The sequence below is a fragment of the Corvus hawaiiensis genome, chromosome 1 (genome assembly GCF_020740725.1).
Source record: "Corvus hawaiiensis isolate bCorHaw1 chromosome 1, bCorHaw1.pri.cur, whole genome shotgun sequence".
Lineage (NCBI taxonomy): Eukaryota > Metazoa > Chordata > Aves > Passeriformes > Corvidae > Corvus > Corvus hawaiiensis.
In genome coordinates, this window is record NC_063213.1 from 58,710,417 (window position 1) to 58,727,029 (window position 16,613).

Below are 16,613 nucleotides of genomic sequence, written 5' to 3' on the forward strand. Positions count from 1 at the left end.
TCCTATGTAGAGGGCCAGCATTAAGTCCACAGTTTGAACTCCCTCATGATCTCAAAATAAGGATGAAGGGGCGTTTTGGCTTCAATCACAAAGTTTGCTTGCCAAAGACACACTTTTGCACCCATCTATATAAATTGCAAGATAATGGCTAAATAAGCACAGAATCTTGGGCTTGAGCCTTTTTACAGGAATGAATTTCAGCCTCAGTGTGTTAAAAGGCTTGAATTTTTTGCCACTATAGTGACAATTTATGCACTTATAGGCAAACAACGCTCTAATTCTTCATTGTTCATTTAGTTTGGCTTTAATGGAGGTGGGCTGCAGAGTTATGTCACATTTTACAGAAGCAATCTTGATACCAAAACCACAGTTTTTAGGGAAAAAAGTCTGAGCTGTATACTCATATTAGTTACATGAAAATTATGAAATAAATTGATGTTTAATTATCTGATAACAAATTACCAGGAAAGAAGAAAACTTTTTTGTAACAATTTTTTTCCCAATAACAAGATAAGCAAATTCCTCCCCCTCTGTCACGTTAAGAGAAAAGGGTGATGCAGAAAACAGGAGTCTGCCTGGACCAATTTAAAGTTTGTTCTTGTTATATACGAGTGGCAGCAACCAAATAATTACTTGTGATCACCATCTTTACATAACAGAGACTAGCACAGTGAAATAGGAAACAAATTTTAACCAAGGAAAATGGGAAAGAAAATTCTTCTTTAGGTTATTTTTTATACTTCTGGGCCAGTTCTTGCCACCCTTATTTATGGGTGTGACGCCAAACCTCACACATGGGAACAGGCCTTGCAAGGGATTGCTCAGATGAATAAAAGTTGGGCCAAATCATGCCATTCAACCCCCTCCATATTTCAAACCACGATGACAACCAAAGCAGTAGCTTTTTCAACTTCTTTTGCTCCTTTTTTGCTCTGGAACGTCTCCTCCCCACCCCGCGCAAGCACAGCCACAGCTCTTAGAATGTACTCGCCCTCAGCCACAAGTGCTTCTAAGTAGCTTCCTCAGCTCGCTTATTTATCAGGAATCGGGAGTGCTTTATGCTTTCCAGCTTGGGATCTTAGAGAAAGAAAACGTCAAAAGTGGTAGAGCAGCAAAACAGATGAACCACAAGTGAAGCAACAGCCTGATGCCAGCATCACCAGGAACTAATAAACTTCAGCTTTAGCTTTAATTGTACATTTTCTTGTACTCGCTGCAGTACTTTTGACTTGAGTTTTTTCATTTGAAAGGGTCTTTTGGTAACCATGAAACACTCCCAATCTGGCTTCCTGTATTAGAAAACAGTGTAAGGTGGTACGAAAGCATGCAATTGTTGCACAACCATGTTGCAGGGTTTCCTGGGTCTGGGTATATTACAGACCATCATTCACCACCTCAATCCATCTGTTACAAAAAGGTTAAACTTGAGTTACTGCAGAGCACTACATGATACCATTGGAAAGCCCTCGGGCTGATCCTTCTGGCCACATGTTCACTAGCAATGGCCAGAATCCGCATTTCCTTTGAGTGAGAAATTCTGCTTTAAACAAAGTGTCCTTACACATAAGCCTAGAGCTAGACCGACAGCTCGATTTGGCTCGTAGCGCAACATGCAACAAGGCAAAAGACCTGGGCTCAAGAGTACTCATACTCCTCAGGCTGGCGAGGAGGAAGGGTAGCTAGCGCTGCATCAGCAGGAGCACCTCCAAGCAGTCACGGTGTTTTGCCACAGTGAAACTATCGTATACTAGGGAAGGGACTTTTCACAGGATAAAATGGCAGCCCAGGATGCAGGGGCAGGTGAGACTGACCTGTGATCCCGACTCCCTGTTTGGGGGTTGTCGGAACCCCCTGGGCTTATGCCTTGGGCAGGGATTTGGTGGGCGAGAGAAAGCCCAGGCTCAGATGCATGGGTTACCCGGCTGCAAAAAGACAATATATAATAGAAAGTCTAAACCAAAGATGTTCGTATCAGTTATAACAACGAGGAAGACAAATGCTTATAGGAAAAGCAGTGCAAATTAACAAAGGTCTGAATTGCTATCTGTTCCTGGGACCCGTTTTAACACAAGCTCCCAATTAAACTGTCAACTTATTCAGAAAACTCTTATCATTCCTGGATAATTCTAATTGATTTTAATAGAGAACTATTTATCAGGCCATTTCATCAACCATGTTTCTGAAAAAGCATTTGGCCTGTTGGCATTCCTTCTACATGCAATGAACCATCTGCCTTTAGTAAAGAATATTAATCTTGTTTTAAAAAATCCGAAAACAATTAAAAATGTCCCAAAATATCTTTAGCAGTCTCCTCAGAGCTCTACGCTTAGCATAAGCCTTGTTCATGTATGTTACGTCCAAGGGTCATGCAAAGGTGTGAGCAGGACTTTTTTCAGGAGCTGCCCAAAGTGTTTGCCACTCCCTGTCAGTGCTGTTCATGAGGGCTGCAGACTTCAAACCTTGCTCAGTCCTTAAGAAATTTTGTTTAAATGATTAATGGCACAATTCTATTTGATGCTTGGCTGAATACAAAAAAAAACCCTGTGCATAATGTGTGCAGTTACTGCAGATTCATGCACACAACAAGTATTTTTGTAGGCAACCACACTAGTGTCCTCCTGCTTAAAAAAATAAAATTCTGCACAATGTAGGGCACCAATGAACCCAATTTTATAATGGTTAACTACAGTCTGCTAATTATAGGACACCAACACTGTTATCCCTTTTTTTCCATCTCAACAAGTATGCTTTATTGGACTCCTACGGGCCACACAGGTGGACTTCCTAAATACTGCTTCAGAACAGATTTCAGTATTATTCTGTATTTCCCAGACAAGTTAGAAAGGTAAATTGGCCTGGGAAAAGCCTCTGTGTATTCTGCAGCATTTTGCAGTATCAAACTCAAAGCAGCTGGTGTTGCTTTTTCTTTTTTCTAAATGAGTAAATGCTGGTCACAGTTAGATCATTCTCAGTCCATTTTCTCGCCTTGCAAAGCAAGCTGTCTCTCTAACCAGAGAGATAATTGCCCTCTAATAGCCATCAGCAATTCTCTCCATTCCCCACTGAATTGACACAGCATGTGGATCATTCAGTGGGAGCTCTCTCTCCAGCTGGTGACAGGACTGCCAAGGACACTCGGACAAGCCGTTCAGGCCTGTGCAGTCCAGGACAGAGCCGATCAGCAGAAAGAGTATTTTCCTGCCTGGCAGGCCTCTCCCAGGAACACACACACTGTGCTTCATCCCCAAAAGGTTGCTGCATGGCCCTTGGGAAGTACAAGCCTCCTCCCTGTAGCATCAGGGCTGCTGCTGGGTTGAGAGACCACCGTAATAAGCAGCAAGAAGGAAAGCAGAGAATTAGGTGGAAATTCAGGGGCACCTTTAAAAGAGAAACAAATATACAGGGAAAAAGATTTCCAATTCACAATATCTCTGTCTGCCCACTTATTTAGTGCTCCAAAGTTCTCAGAGCAAATCTCATCTGTATTTTCAGCAGTTTGGCCAGACTAATTTTGATTTTATCAAACTATCTCATGCAAGGAGAAAAGAAAACAAGCAAAATAACATTTCAGTAAGAGTTTATCAGCACAAAGACAAAGAGCACAAAGACTCTTGAGATAAACTCCTCCAAGGGCTAAAATTTCTGGCTCCATGATACTATTTTGACCATGCAATGTTACAATTGCAATGTGCATCAAAGTATTATTTCTGTAACTTGTAACATAGGGTTTTCTCTATGAACCCTTTCTGAGCCTGCTCACCTCAAGACAGTGCACTGCAGGTGAAAGAAAAGTTTCAGCACAAACTCAAAATCCCCAAACCAAAGAAAATGGGGCCCAGAGAGCAGTTAGCATTATTAGTTTCCCTGCAGGGTTGGTATCAAGCCCATTTGCCCATCAAGGTACACAGTTAGTAGTCATGATACGGGGAAGGGCACTGTCATTGCTACCATGGTCAAAGAAGGGGCCATTCCCGTGCTGTGCATTAGGTGCTGTAAGAGCAGGCCAGGGCTTTTGACAAGCCCAGAAGTTCCCAGCCATTCACCATTCATTCACAAAAGGGGCCTGAACCAACAGGTTAAGTACATAAGGAAGACTCTTTCCATGTGGGGAGCACTGCACACATGGGCTCTTCAGGAAACGTAACCAATAAATCAGTAAGCCATACTGGAAAAGTCTGGGGATCGGTCACTTGGTAGAGATTTTAATTACCCATTTATCACAGGGCTTACTCAAGACTGGCTGTTTCAGGCTTACAATGGCAAACTTCAAGGTACTCTCCAAGCAGATACCTTTCCTAAAACCTCCAGGAAGGTATGCAGAGACACAAATCTCTAACTCTGCAATGGCCCAACCCAAGGTGAAGACAAGGGTAGGAAACAGGTTATCAGAAACTCAGTATTGAACCAGGATACACTCAGCAATGGCAGTTTACTGTAGACAAAAGCCTGCAGTGATGGTGCAGGCTGCCACCATCATTGGGAATTGTTATGGGAACGACTGTGAGGAAGCCTACATAAAAAAGAAAATTGATAGTTAATTTTTAAAGAATACATAAAAAGAGGTTGAAATACATTAGCCAAACCATTTACCAGATTATCAGTCAGCAATCAGAATGGGCCACAGAGCAAAAATGCAGCTGTCTCTTTTTAAGTACTCTTAATTTCCATCTAAAAAACACAAATATGAAAACTCTACTTTTGGCTTTGCTTTTTTAAATTCAGACTTACTCAGTTGAATTAGACCGTGGCCTAAATCTTTTGCCTCTGACTTTCTTTCTGTTTCCTCCTATATTACCTGAAAAAAATCAAAGGACAAAGACAGTAAAACAACTTGAAACTCACCTGCACCCCATGCCAAACTGTATATTCTTTTTGCATCCATAGCAAAAGAGTTGCTACCTCTAACTTTAACCATTTAAATCTCACAGGTCTGTTCCTCTTGATTTACCTCAGACACTTAGGTAACCTTTCTCTACTTTTTGCTGCAACTGTGCAGAGCAAAAAACTCCCTAATTTCAGGTGTTATTTGACAAAATCACTATGCTTCAAGAAAAACATCAAACACTGCCTGACAAAATCATAGAAGCTGGCAATAGTGAATAGACTTCTTTCTCTCTTTCATGTTAGCTCACACTGGAGGGAGAAATTAAATGTAATTTCTTTGTGACAAAGCACTGTGCAAAAAGGGTAGGGTGCTGCTAAATCCTAATTCCAAGTTAACAATTAGCACAATTTTAAGGAGTCATGCTGCTGTCCTAAGATCAACTAAACTTTCAGTGGAGCAGCAATGGTCCAGAGGCTGGTTTCCACTGTGGCCAGCACAGTGGTTCACACTTACCTTGCCAAGAATTACTCCTAGGCCTCCCATTTTCACAAATGTCTGAAATATGTTTTGTGTCTGGGATCCTTTCACTCCAGGAATGAGATAATCCATTTGACCTGGAATAGGAGGGCTCAGATGCGGTTATTGTTAAGGGTATTGTCTCACATCAATGTTAGCTCAGCGGTTCAGTCACATTCCCGAGGCCAGTGACAAAACACAGCCTAAGGTCTGTCTGCACTAGCAGAGCACCCAGGATTTCTGATTAAACCCTGCAGTTACGCCTTGCAGCTGTCCCTGCAGTGGTTCCATGTGCCCACGTTCAAGAGCCAGGCATCAGCACTGCTTTCTCACTTGTCTGCTGTAGAATGCACAAACACCGGCGCACACCAGATTTCCTTTGGATTTGCAGCTCTGCCTCAGTTCCTAGATGGAAGATGCTCTTACAGCTGTGCTCATTTCAAAGCTTCTCATTTCACAGTCAAGCACATCCTGCCTGCAGGCTGCCCACTCCCTCCCTGTGCTGCTGCAGGAAAGCCAGGACAGCTTCCCTCATCCCACTGCTAACCAGTCTCAGGGGCTCAGGAGTTTGTGATGAGCATCCTCCCACCCAGAGCTGGTAGTGTCAGGAGAGAGGTAACTCTGCCTCATTTTTGCTAATTTTGAACGTTTATATTTTACCAGCCAATTGCTGCAGTATATACTTCTAAGGCTAAACTCAAAGCCAAAAATAGTCTTTTTATCTAGGTGCTTGGTGAAAACTGGTTTTTCTTTCCTCTTGCATTGCCTCTAAGAGCCAGAGATGTATGTGGTGATGTCCAACATGCAGGGGTTTGCAACAGGCTGCCTCTTGTTGAACTAGAGCTGCTGCTTAGCTGTTTGCCCTGAGATCTACCGTTATTTCCAAAAAAGAAGAGGAAGGTGAAAAATTCATAATAGGTGGCTTACTTATTACAAAGTCTTGCCCAAAGGAACTGTTTTTGTAGTTTTTAAGTCTGGATACTCGCATTTTTCAGTCTCTGCTTTCCTTGGAGGGCAGGCATCTGAGACACGCTCTTCAGTTTCCAGAAGATCAAGCTAATCACAGCCACACTAAAGCAAGCCCAGGGTTTCACTAATTCAAGCTTAATCATATGATGAAAGGTCTGAGAAACAACAAATCCACTGACAGATTTTTAAACACTTCCTCCTACTCAAGGTCTCTTTCAGGTTCAGGAATGTCTTGCTATATACTGGTTTTGTTGTTTGCTATTTCATAATAGCAAGAGTTATCATAAAATTATGTCTTAATCCTTGAACATCCTCTGAATAACAACTAATATTTCATAGTGCTTTCCAGCATGGAGAAGCCCAGAGAGCTGATGGCCCAGTCACTCTAACATCTCCCAAGAGATGCAATCCATACCGGCACACAGAGCAAACCAAAACCAGCCTGGAAGGTAGGAGGAGGTATCACTCTGGGAATTAAAATGGAAGGACTATGTCAGCTGTATCACAATGTTAATGGAATATTTGTCAGACTTACTTTTCCAGACTTGACAGTGGCACAACATACCTGAACTGGTGGTGGGAACAACAAAACTCTCTAGTACAGACAGACCTTAGAAACCATTAGCTTTTTGGAACAAATAATAGATAGAGACATACGAAATAAATGAAGTATGAAAAGAAACACAGATACTGAATGAAAGAAGAAACACATTATATTACAGTCATTTAAAAATAACTTTTTTAAAGTGGTATTTAAACCTGATACACAAAGCTATGAAAACTTGCTTTCCCAAGACTATTTTTCAAAATTTTATTCAAATTAAAAAAGATCCTCCAACACAAACAGGGCATCATTTAAGATTAATGCTTGCTTCCTGAAAAAACAACCCACACATCCAAAAAGCTGAATTTAAAAATTAGAAATAATTAAGTAATCACTACTGGAGTTTTCCTAATAAAATATTCATTAGAACAAACTGAATGAGGTTGTATATAAGATCAAGCAGCTATACCAAAATAGCAAATGTCACTACATACGTGTCCCTTCCATACAGTTATCTTTACTTTCATTGAAATAATAGCAAAGAAAATGGCTTCATCAACTGCACAGTTGTAGGCTGCTTAGTGAGGCAAGAATTGATAATTGCAGGTTTCCCATGAAACAGTTCACAACTGTCAAACCCTCTAGGACACAGTGCTTCTCATAAATTGTTTTACAGTGCTAGCTGCAGATTTTCATATAAAGGATCTCTAACTGCAGAGGAACAGTGAGCATCATGATCTTAGCAATTACAAATGGCTCTCAATGCTTTCAGATGAATCTTCCCTCTTAAAATATTGGATTTTTTGGGCAACTGGAACAAAAACTGAATTAGTAAAATCTGATCAAGGGCAAAATCTACTTCTCTCTAATCTCATGACAGCAAGCAGAACTAAAGAAAGTCTTTGTAAAATCATTTTCTAGGATAACACTTGGTGACCTTTTAGTATACTAGTCTAGTAAGTGGAATAAAATTCAATCACTACCATCTTTAATATGAGACAGCAGAAGTCTTAAGTCAACACACTGAATCAATGACACTGACAAATAAAGATATAAAAATAACATTTATATTGAACATTTTACGTTTATAACTATTATTGAAGCAAGACAATGTTCCTTTTCTTTGATTACATGACCATGATTAAAAAATATGTTGGCATTTTATTTAATTTCTTTTCAGCCAGCAATTATTATTACAGTCTGCTTAAAATCAATTCTCAAGCAAGGATATTTGATTAAACAAAAATTGGTTTACAATGCAAAACTTTTTTATTCTGGCCTAATCATAATAATTCGCAGCTCAGGATACAGGAGAAAAATCAGTAATCAAAGCAAAGAGGAGGCTATTTCAAACATTCCACAAAGAAAGAAGAAAGAGTCAAACCTGCTGCAAAACAATGAAATGTTCTGACTAATGGAATAATGGGTGATGGAATAGGTAGAAATCTGAAAATGCGACAGAAAAGCAGACCTCTTCTTAGAACTAGATGCAGAGTTTGTGCTGACTCCAGGAGGCATGTCGCTATAAAAAGAGTCGGCCTCTCCCGCCTTTTTTACATAATCTCCCTGGGGTATTTGTCTAAAGTGTAATAAACATTGTAGAGTCAGAAAACATGACAGGAACTAGCACACACACAAACATGCATGAATATTAGTTTAAAAGAAAGAGGTAAGGATAGCAATCCTTGAGAAAACCTGTTAACCACACATAATAAGGCTATTAATAAATAACCATCTGAGAGAAAACTCCCACACGCTTCTGTTATGTGCAGAAAAGTGGATTATGTGGTTTTGGAAAGGGAAAACAAGGAACACTTCACTAGTAAACTCTGATCACAGTTTTCAAAGTGAACAGTTTGTGATTCTTGAGACACTGGATAACCAGCCCAGACATTTCAAATGGCTCATCATGCTGGTTGCAAAAAGCACCCTCAGGTGCAGCACTAATATTGAGCCTGAGCTGAATACACGCCTGCATCAAAGAGGAGTTCAGGAAAAGTGAATGCTTTTTTTCCTTCTGAGGTATGCTTTCCATTTAACTTTTGCGATCACTATTGAATTCAAGAATAGCAACCTGTTGAGTTGTTTAAACCTCAGGAGGACAAAAAGCTCCAGTTTTTTTAACTGATTTCTTGTGTAACGGAACCAACACCAGTGTCAGAGATTCTCAGCTACTCCTGATTACCACAGTAGTAGACTCAAAGACACACGAAAGTAATGTGATAGTTTATCCTTTTCCAGAACTAGAAGCTCAGTTATGGTGCATAAAACTATCTGTGCATTAGAAAGTTCTAATCAAGTTATGCAAAGTTTTTGCAGATGGTGAATTCATCGCCGGCAGAAAAAAACTGCCATGCAAATATTTCAGGTATAGCTCCACCAGGTTTAAAAATCCTCCCAAATACAAGTAGTTACTTTGACAGTTGACTATTTCATAATATCAGCATCAGTATTTATTCAACCTTGCATTTTCCAAGACATTTTTGCTTCAGCCTGCCTCTATTAAGATGCACATTTATCAGGTTGATTCACATTCAGATTGTGTCCAACAACAGACCTGAACTGGGACCTCTTCATTCCATATCTGAGTTTCTATTGCTTCTGAAGTATGTAAAGTATATAACTATATGGCACATAAATCATTAGTGCAATGCAGTACTTCCACACTCCACCTTCCAACACCTCCCGAGTTTCAGTTCTTGTCCCCTTCCTCGGCTGGCACATGTTCAGAGTCGGCTCAGCACGGGCAGCTCTGCTCCCCAGGGTTCCTCTAGCAAACTGCTCTCTTGCTACTCCATCAGAAATAACTTCTCCCATATATCTGTGCCACACTATCCCAGCTGGCAGAATTCTTGCTAACTGGCTTCTTACCACTTCCAGTTTACTTGTTTCAGTTGCTTACTAGTACCAAGTATCATCCTTATGTCACGCTCAAAAATATTATAATGGCTTGTCTTCGTTGTTATTTAAGGAGCAATCTTTTTTTTTAAAAAAAAAGGGGACAGTCTGGACAATCTGGTGGATATTTTTTTTCCATTTATGGAGCACTCCTTGTACTTAGCCAAAATTATTCTATTTAGAAGTCAGCCTGCAGAACTTCATTTTATGCATGAAGGAGATTTAGTTACTAAATATCTCCATAATCTTTAAAATGATGGAGTCCTCCATTACCTTCAGAAGCCTCAGCTTATGGTGGTTTCCACTCTGCCTGTGCTCTCAGACAAAGCTGCAGACTGGCTGCACACTCACAGCTCTCTGGCCATGAACTAATTACTGGAGATCAAGATATCTGCAGAAGTTAAATTCTCTACTATTCCAATGCAAACATACATGGGGTGGACTCTGTCTCTGTTTCAAGGTTTTATCTGCTCTGTCCTCAACCAATACTGAAACATCCACAGTAGGATGACTTGATGGTCACATTGGTCTGCATTTACAAATACATCACTTCCCCCTAAGCAGCACCAAACCCTAAATTCTGCCTTCCTTGCGCTGGGTGGCATTCACTACCCACCAACCTCTGCATAAGGCTTGACTTCAATAGCACTGCCTTTTTCTTCTTACTGTACCTGTGGCCTATCTGACCCTGTAGCACACAACCAGCACTTGACTGTGCTTTTCCACTTATTGCAAATATTTTGAGCCTGGCAGAGAAAGCACTACACGAAGGGGAATGGAGAACAAGCACAACGGGTAGCAGCAACAAACAAAGCAGCAGCTTGGACCAGAAGGCAACGATACAGGCAGAAAACAGGGGAATTTGAGAAATCCTCTTATCTGTGGGGGACTGGGAGAGGAAGGAGCCAACTCCTTCCCACAAGACCCATCTGCCAGGCAGATGCCTGATCAAAGGGAGGTGGTCTTCCAGGAGCCAAACACAAGTCACTAGGAAAACCGTTTATTTTTGGCCACAAGCTTGAAATGGTGAAAGCTCAGCCCTGTGCTGAAGCCAGTACAGTGCTTTAGCTATGAATCAATCGAACAGGGTGCTGGAAAAGAATGGGCTCTTCGTCCACACAGAAATTTAACTGCACTGTATTTTTAACTGCAAAGAAGCTCCACAAATTACTTTGTATCAAAAGGCTCCTGAACATCATGTTAATATTAATTATTCAGTTCTTAACCTCCCAAGAACACTTTCATCTCTAATAGCCAATTTTCAGTCTCTCTTATTGGAAATATTCTCCTGTTTTCCTAAATAAAATAGTCTATTGCATAAGTATAAAAAACATTATTTTTGCTACTGAGTCCAGTGAAATCAGGATTTCAAGCAATGCATTTATAGAAGACTGATTTCATATATTATTTAAAATATGATAACCCATCACAATATTTTCTTTATAGCATGTAAGTGAGCAAGAGAGAAGAAAAGCTATTTTCAGAGACTTCTAAGATACATTCCGTTACTTTTATCACATACCTCTGTCTTCTGTAGTTTCTTTCCATATAAACAGAAGAGAAAGGAAAAAGAATGAGTTTTTAGTATGCAGGTACACATGGTCAGTAAGACCAAACAAATGTAAAAAGAAAAGCACTTTATACAGAATGAAACTTTTGCTCAAAATATTTCTGCAAAATCACTTTTGAAATAAGCATATTTACAAATGTAATAAATCAGAATAAACAAGAAAAATATATTCCTGTTGATGGCTACAGTCAGTGCTGAGTGTAAGGTGCAGTTCATGATGGGTTTAAGCCTATTCACTGTGAAGCTGCTAGTGAAAGGTGCACTTTTGTCCTGAACCTCCAAAAACTAATCCCACTGGCTAGACAGGATCTCAAAATGAGCCCTTAACTTTTAAGAGTTTTACTCTAAATAAAAGTCCAGATTTTCCGATACTGCCAGAAGCTGAGGGTGATATACCAAGACAGCATAACCTACTTTTCTGCTACCCTAATCTTCATGGTTTTTTCCAAATGCTTCCTTCCTTACATATTTCTGAGCTGCCCTCAGCCTACCTCAGTCTAGCAAACCAGCAGGGGCTGTGCCACTTTGTTATGCCAAACCACTGGGGCTGTGCCCCAGCCATGGCATTGCCTGCAGCTGAGCCTGCCCTGCCCTCCAAGAACACCAAGGACCTAGGGACAAACGACTTCAAGAGAGTCTCGCCCAAATACAGATGATAAAGTCAGTACCTTGAATCTTTTTTACTACAAGCAAAAAACATAAATCCCTCTGTTTTTATAAGAAATTCACAAAAGAAATAAAACAGAAAAAGACAGCTCAGGCTAATATAATTCATTTTGCCTCTCAGTGAGCACTGACAGCTCTACACCAGGAGAGTACTTGAGCCTTATTTACAAATTGCAGATCTTGGCTACCAAAAAATGTGCCTGAATTAATTTCAGGTTAAGCCAACTAAATATAATCATCTATTTAAGCAAGCCTATGGTTAAATGCTTTGCTGACTGACTGAAGGCTAATCTTGCTACATTTACTTCATCATGATTAAACATTTATAATTTAATCAGATCATATTCTTGTATTTCCTTTGTCACATACAGTAAAATCATAATCTGATCATCTAAAAAAAATTACTAAATGAGAAATAAAATTCAAAATAAAGTTCAAGCTCTCTAAAACCACACACAAATGTAAGAATTGCTTGAAAAATGTTAGTACAATAAAACTGTTACTGTATATATATTGTTGAATTTGGATGGTTTTGATGTTTTGAATTGTTCTTTTCATAACATAATCAACTATCAGATGAAATACGCATATTTTTAAACTGTATTAAGAACAGAATTTACTTACTTGTAACCCCAACCAATTATTCCTAAAACGAGAGCCAACACTATAATGGTGCCAGCAATAGCCCCTATTATTATATTTGTGCTAACCACACCTGGAAACACAAGAGGAAAAATATACATGGTTTTAGGAGAAAAATACACAAAACCAGTAAATGCACCATTTTCAACAACCAGCTTGAACAACTTTCACTAGGCTGATTAATTATAACCAGTGATACACTCTTGAAGCATAGCAAGGACATAAAAAGATCACTTGTAAATCAAGCTTTGACCTCTGTTTCCCTTAACTGCATGCTTGTTACATGGGAAACTTGTGCCAGGTATACCAATACAATATTATCAATATTAAACTGCTTAAGCATCCTTACAACCTGCCCTAGCAAATACATGCATACTCTAGAATAGAAGCGACTACTTGTTTGGTTTTGCTCAAATCCCTTCCACAGCTGAATAAATTAATCAAAGGAGACGTTCTGGAAGAAGTCTGCCCACAAGGATTTCTAATGACAAACATTTACAAGCTCATTTTTCCACAATATATCTTTCTTTTGTATGCAAGACTAAGCTGAATAAAAACTTCCACTCAAAAAATGTAAAAGTCAAGCATTACCTTTCTATCTAGATATGGAATGTCCCAGTAACTTTTTGCTTGTCCAAATCTATCAGTATGTCTAGTAAGACCACTCAGATGATTGGGACAAGCCAGGTAGAACTGGACCCACTGATACCAGTTCCCAAAGATGCACTGAGGCCTCATTTGCAGACACTGAGTGTTTCTGCTGTGGGAGGAAGAGAGGGGAACGAGGCTCCTGATGCTGCAGCATGTTGTGTACTAACTGAAAGAGTAGGAGACCTAGTTTTGCTTAATGAACTTTCCTCAAATCCAAGCTTTTTTCAGTTGTTGGTAAAAATTGTAACAACATACCTTTATTCATGGCCTCTTTATCAAAAAATAGATCGTCTTTGATGTGAGAACTGCAGTCATCTCCTCCCCAGAATCGGTCACAGACACACTTTATTTCATTGCTACAAACCTGCAGTCAAAAGTGTAGCTCAGAAAAAAATCAGATTATTAATCCATTCCCGTAATTAATACCTCAAGTATAGGTACACTGATAAAGCCCTGATTTTGACTGCTCACAAAACTTCACAAAATAATTCTTTAACACATAGTAATTTTTAGTTCATGTATTACATATAAATGCATTAAGTGTGCTATTATATTTTATATAAATAGATGTAATGTTTATTCAGTTCATATTTTAATGTAATCTATATTTAGCAGAACCATTTCTAATTGCTTTGGGAGGCTGACCTTAATGACTTTTTTTTTCGAAATATGATGAAGTGCATGATTTCAGATAAATAAGGAAGTTTTAATGCAGTGTACAAGACAAAAGACATTATGAGAGAACAATTCTTTCATCTCAGCTCAGTCATAGGGCCCTGGACATTGTATCAAACTGTGTGAGGGACAACGGGACTCGCCAGGGCCACAGCAAAGCCACAGACTGCACACCAAAGAGAGGAACTGCCACTAGCCAATAGCCAGCTCACTGCCCTCTTTTCCAGAGTAAAGGAAATCTCAGCCCACAAAATCCAACATCATCAACAACTTTATGAATCTTCTTGGCTATTTATGCAATAAAGAGGGAATTAAAATGAACAGGTCTCTGGAAGAACAGAGACCCAAGTTTCTCAGTTCATAAAACCTTTGTATTTATTCTCCAGCACATTGCCTGAGGAAATATCAACCAAGTTAGCAGAAGTGATAGCAAAAACAGTGATTGATAAAACTTCTGTAAAACTAGTACATACTAACTATGACTCATTGTTTAAGATGCCTTGTTTAGAATGCATTATATTTACTTATGTGCCTCCTTCCCTTTTCCTTTTCAAAAACTTCTCCAGTTTTATGACTTAGAGAGTCACACTGCTGGCTTCCTGAAAGGTCCAGCTAGTAGACTGCACAACGCCAGGTACTCAGCAAAAACAGTAAAAAGCATTAAAGAGTGCAAGAACATACACCATGTCCTGAACAAATCTGGCTGTCTGTGGTGCCTGGGCAGGTGCTGAAGTTGAAGGCCTCGGTGGGGAGGCAGCGATGGTCGAGGCACACCATGTCCAGCCCACACGGCGTCCCGTTCTCCACATAGCCCAGGTCCGTGTCCTCATCAAGCTTCACATGGCCACCACTGCAAACAACCAAGAGGACCTTGGGGAATTGTGCTGTGATTAGATGGGACTGCTTGAGAACTGGGCTGCTGCCTTTATTTCTGTGTTACACAATGCCCAGGACCAGGCAAGACTAAGTATTGGCTTAGTGATCTCGCTGAGCCTAACATGAAACAAACCAAAACAGTGTATCTACATCAAACAAATGTAACCACGGAAACAAAGACCATTTTTCCTGTGAAACAGCTAGAGTCAGATGAAACTCTTACGTTTACTTGTTTAGGACTGTTTCATCTAACAGGTGTGTGAAGCTATGTAAACATACCACATCTATAATTAGAATTCAGCTAATATATAGCAGTGAATTAGGCTGCCAGTTAACTTTGGCAGTGCAGGCATATTTCTAAGTATTTAGGGTCCATGAAGTACTTTGCAAATATTAAAGAATGTAAAATCACAGGGCCTGAGAAGAGCATTATGTCTCTACAGGCAAAATTGACTACTGCACAGAGGGGACTGCAAAACAGGTGCACTCCCCACAGGCAGTTAATTTTCTGAAGCTTAACAAAGGTTGAACTGAAATAATGGTTATGTGTTAATAGGAAAAAAAATTAATGGAAGTAGTTTTTCTCCACTTAGGAATGAGAAAGCTGCTTTTCTATGCAAGATGGATATTGATTGTTCTGTTTTCAGGATTTCCAATTACCTGCAATTGTAGACTTTTCCATAGTGCAAGATTGATGTTGTGATTTCACCATCAAGTTCTCCAAGTCTGGGCACACTGGATATATTTGAGCACAGAAGGTATCCACAAAGCACATCCCTGCATTGAAAGAATAAACAGATACTCATAAAAAATAAAATGCAATGAAAAAGGACAATCAAAAATATGAGGTTTTCTTCATTTGCTTGGTAACCTATTCGTTATTCCTTGCTTTTCTTCCACTGACAATAACTCCCATAAATAATTCCATTTCCCAAGAAAATTATTCTCCTTGGAAGTTAGATTGGGAAAGCTCTGTTTTTATAATGCATTAACAAAAATACCCTGATTAATAACAAGCAGGGACCTGCCAAGAACAAACCACATCAAATTGATTTAATGATCTATTAAGATACAGTAACTGGTCCATAGAGGAGCAACAGTAGATACTGGTTTTAAATACACTCTCATAGGACACACACATAAGGGAACTACAGACACCAAGTTTAATTCAACTGCTAAAGGGACTTCACTATTCATGTGTGGAGACTTGCACTGACAGGACAGTAGGGTCTGACATTGCCCATATTACTGAATATTTTTTACTTATGAATTTGTAATGGAACAGAAGTAAGATTACCAAATCTGCATCTAAAAAAGTGGGAAAGGACATTAGTTCACCTGTAGGCAGAACCAGAAATCAAATGTCATTGACAGAATGGAGAAATCCGAAAAACCAGTTTAATAAGGACTGGTGAAAGGTTCAGAAATAGGCAGAAATAATCAACTGCATATCTACAGAATGTGAAAAAATGGTTTAGGCAGCAACTTGCAGGAATATACAAAGTTACAATATCATGAAAAGTGAACACAACTTAGCAATGAAATGGCACAGCACAAAAAGTGAACACCACACCAAGATGTGAAACCAAAGACTGCTCTCCTCTGCACTGCTAAGCCTCACTGAGAGTACTAGGACCACTTTTGGTCCAAGCTCTCCCAAGCTCAGATGGTGCTCTCTTGTCAGAGATCATCTCTTCTCAACACCCTGCTCCTTCCAGGATTTTTTGCACAAAGGTCTGCAGAAGAAGGCCAGAAGTCTGATCCACAGAAAGGCTTTTTGA

The 16,613-nt window shown here is 39.6% G+C and overlaps 1 protein-coding gene across 13 annotated transcripts in view; it reads right to left on the minus strand.

Moving 5' to 3' along the window:
• Nucleotides 1-16,613, minus strand: part of ADAM22 (ADAM metallopeptidase domain 22) — a 129,038-nt gene that overhangs the window by 12,670 nt on the left and 99,755 nt on the right. For 2 of the 13 annotated variants that reach the window (XM_048306462.1, XM_048306430.1), the window contains exons 22-30: nt 15,493-15,609; nt 14,638-14,806; nt 13,537-13,645; nt 12,613-12,703; nt 11,275-11,292; nt 8,326-8,433; nt 5,339-5,439; nt 4,729-4,795; nt 1,812-1,922 (exon numbers count right to left, since the gene is read on the minus strand). In XM_048306462.1, coding sequence (XP_048162419.1) covers nt 1,812-1,922; nt 4,729-4,795; nt 5,339-5,439; nt 8,326-8,433; nt 11,275-11,292; nt 12,613-12,703; nt 13,537-13,645; nt 14,638-14,806; nt 15,493-15,609 — 891 coding nt within the window. Of the gene's footprint in view, nt 1-1,811; nt 1,923-4,728; nt 4,796-5,338; nt 5,440-8,238; nt 8,434-11,274; nt 11,293-12,612; nt 12,704-13,536; nt 13,646-14,637; nt 14,807-15,492; nt 15,610-16,613 lie in introns of all 13 variants that reach the window. The other 11 variants (XM_048306441.1, XM_048306420.1, XM_048306495.1 and 8 more) reach the window with 6 other exon arrangements.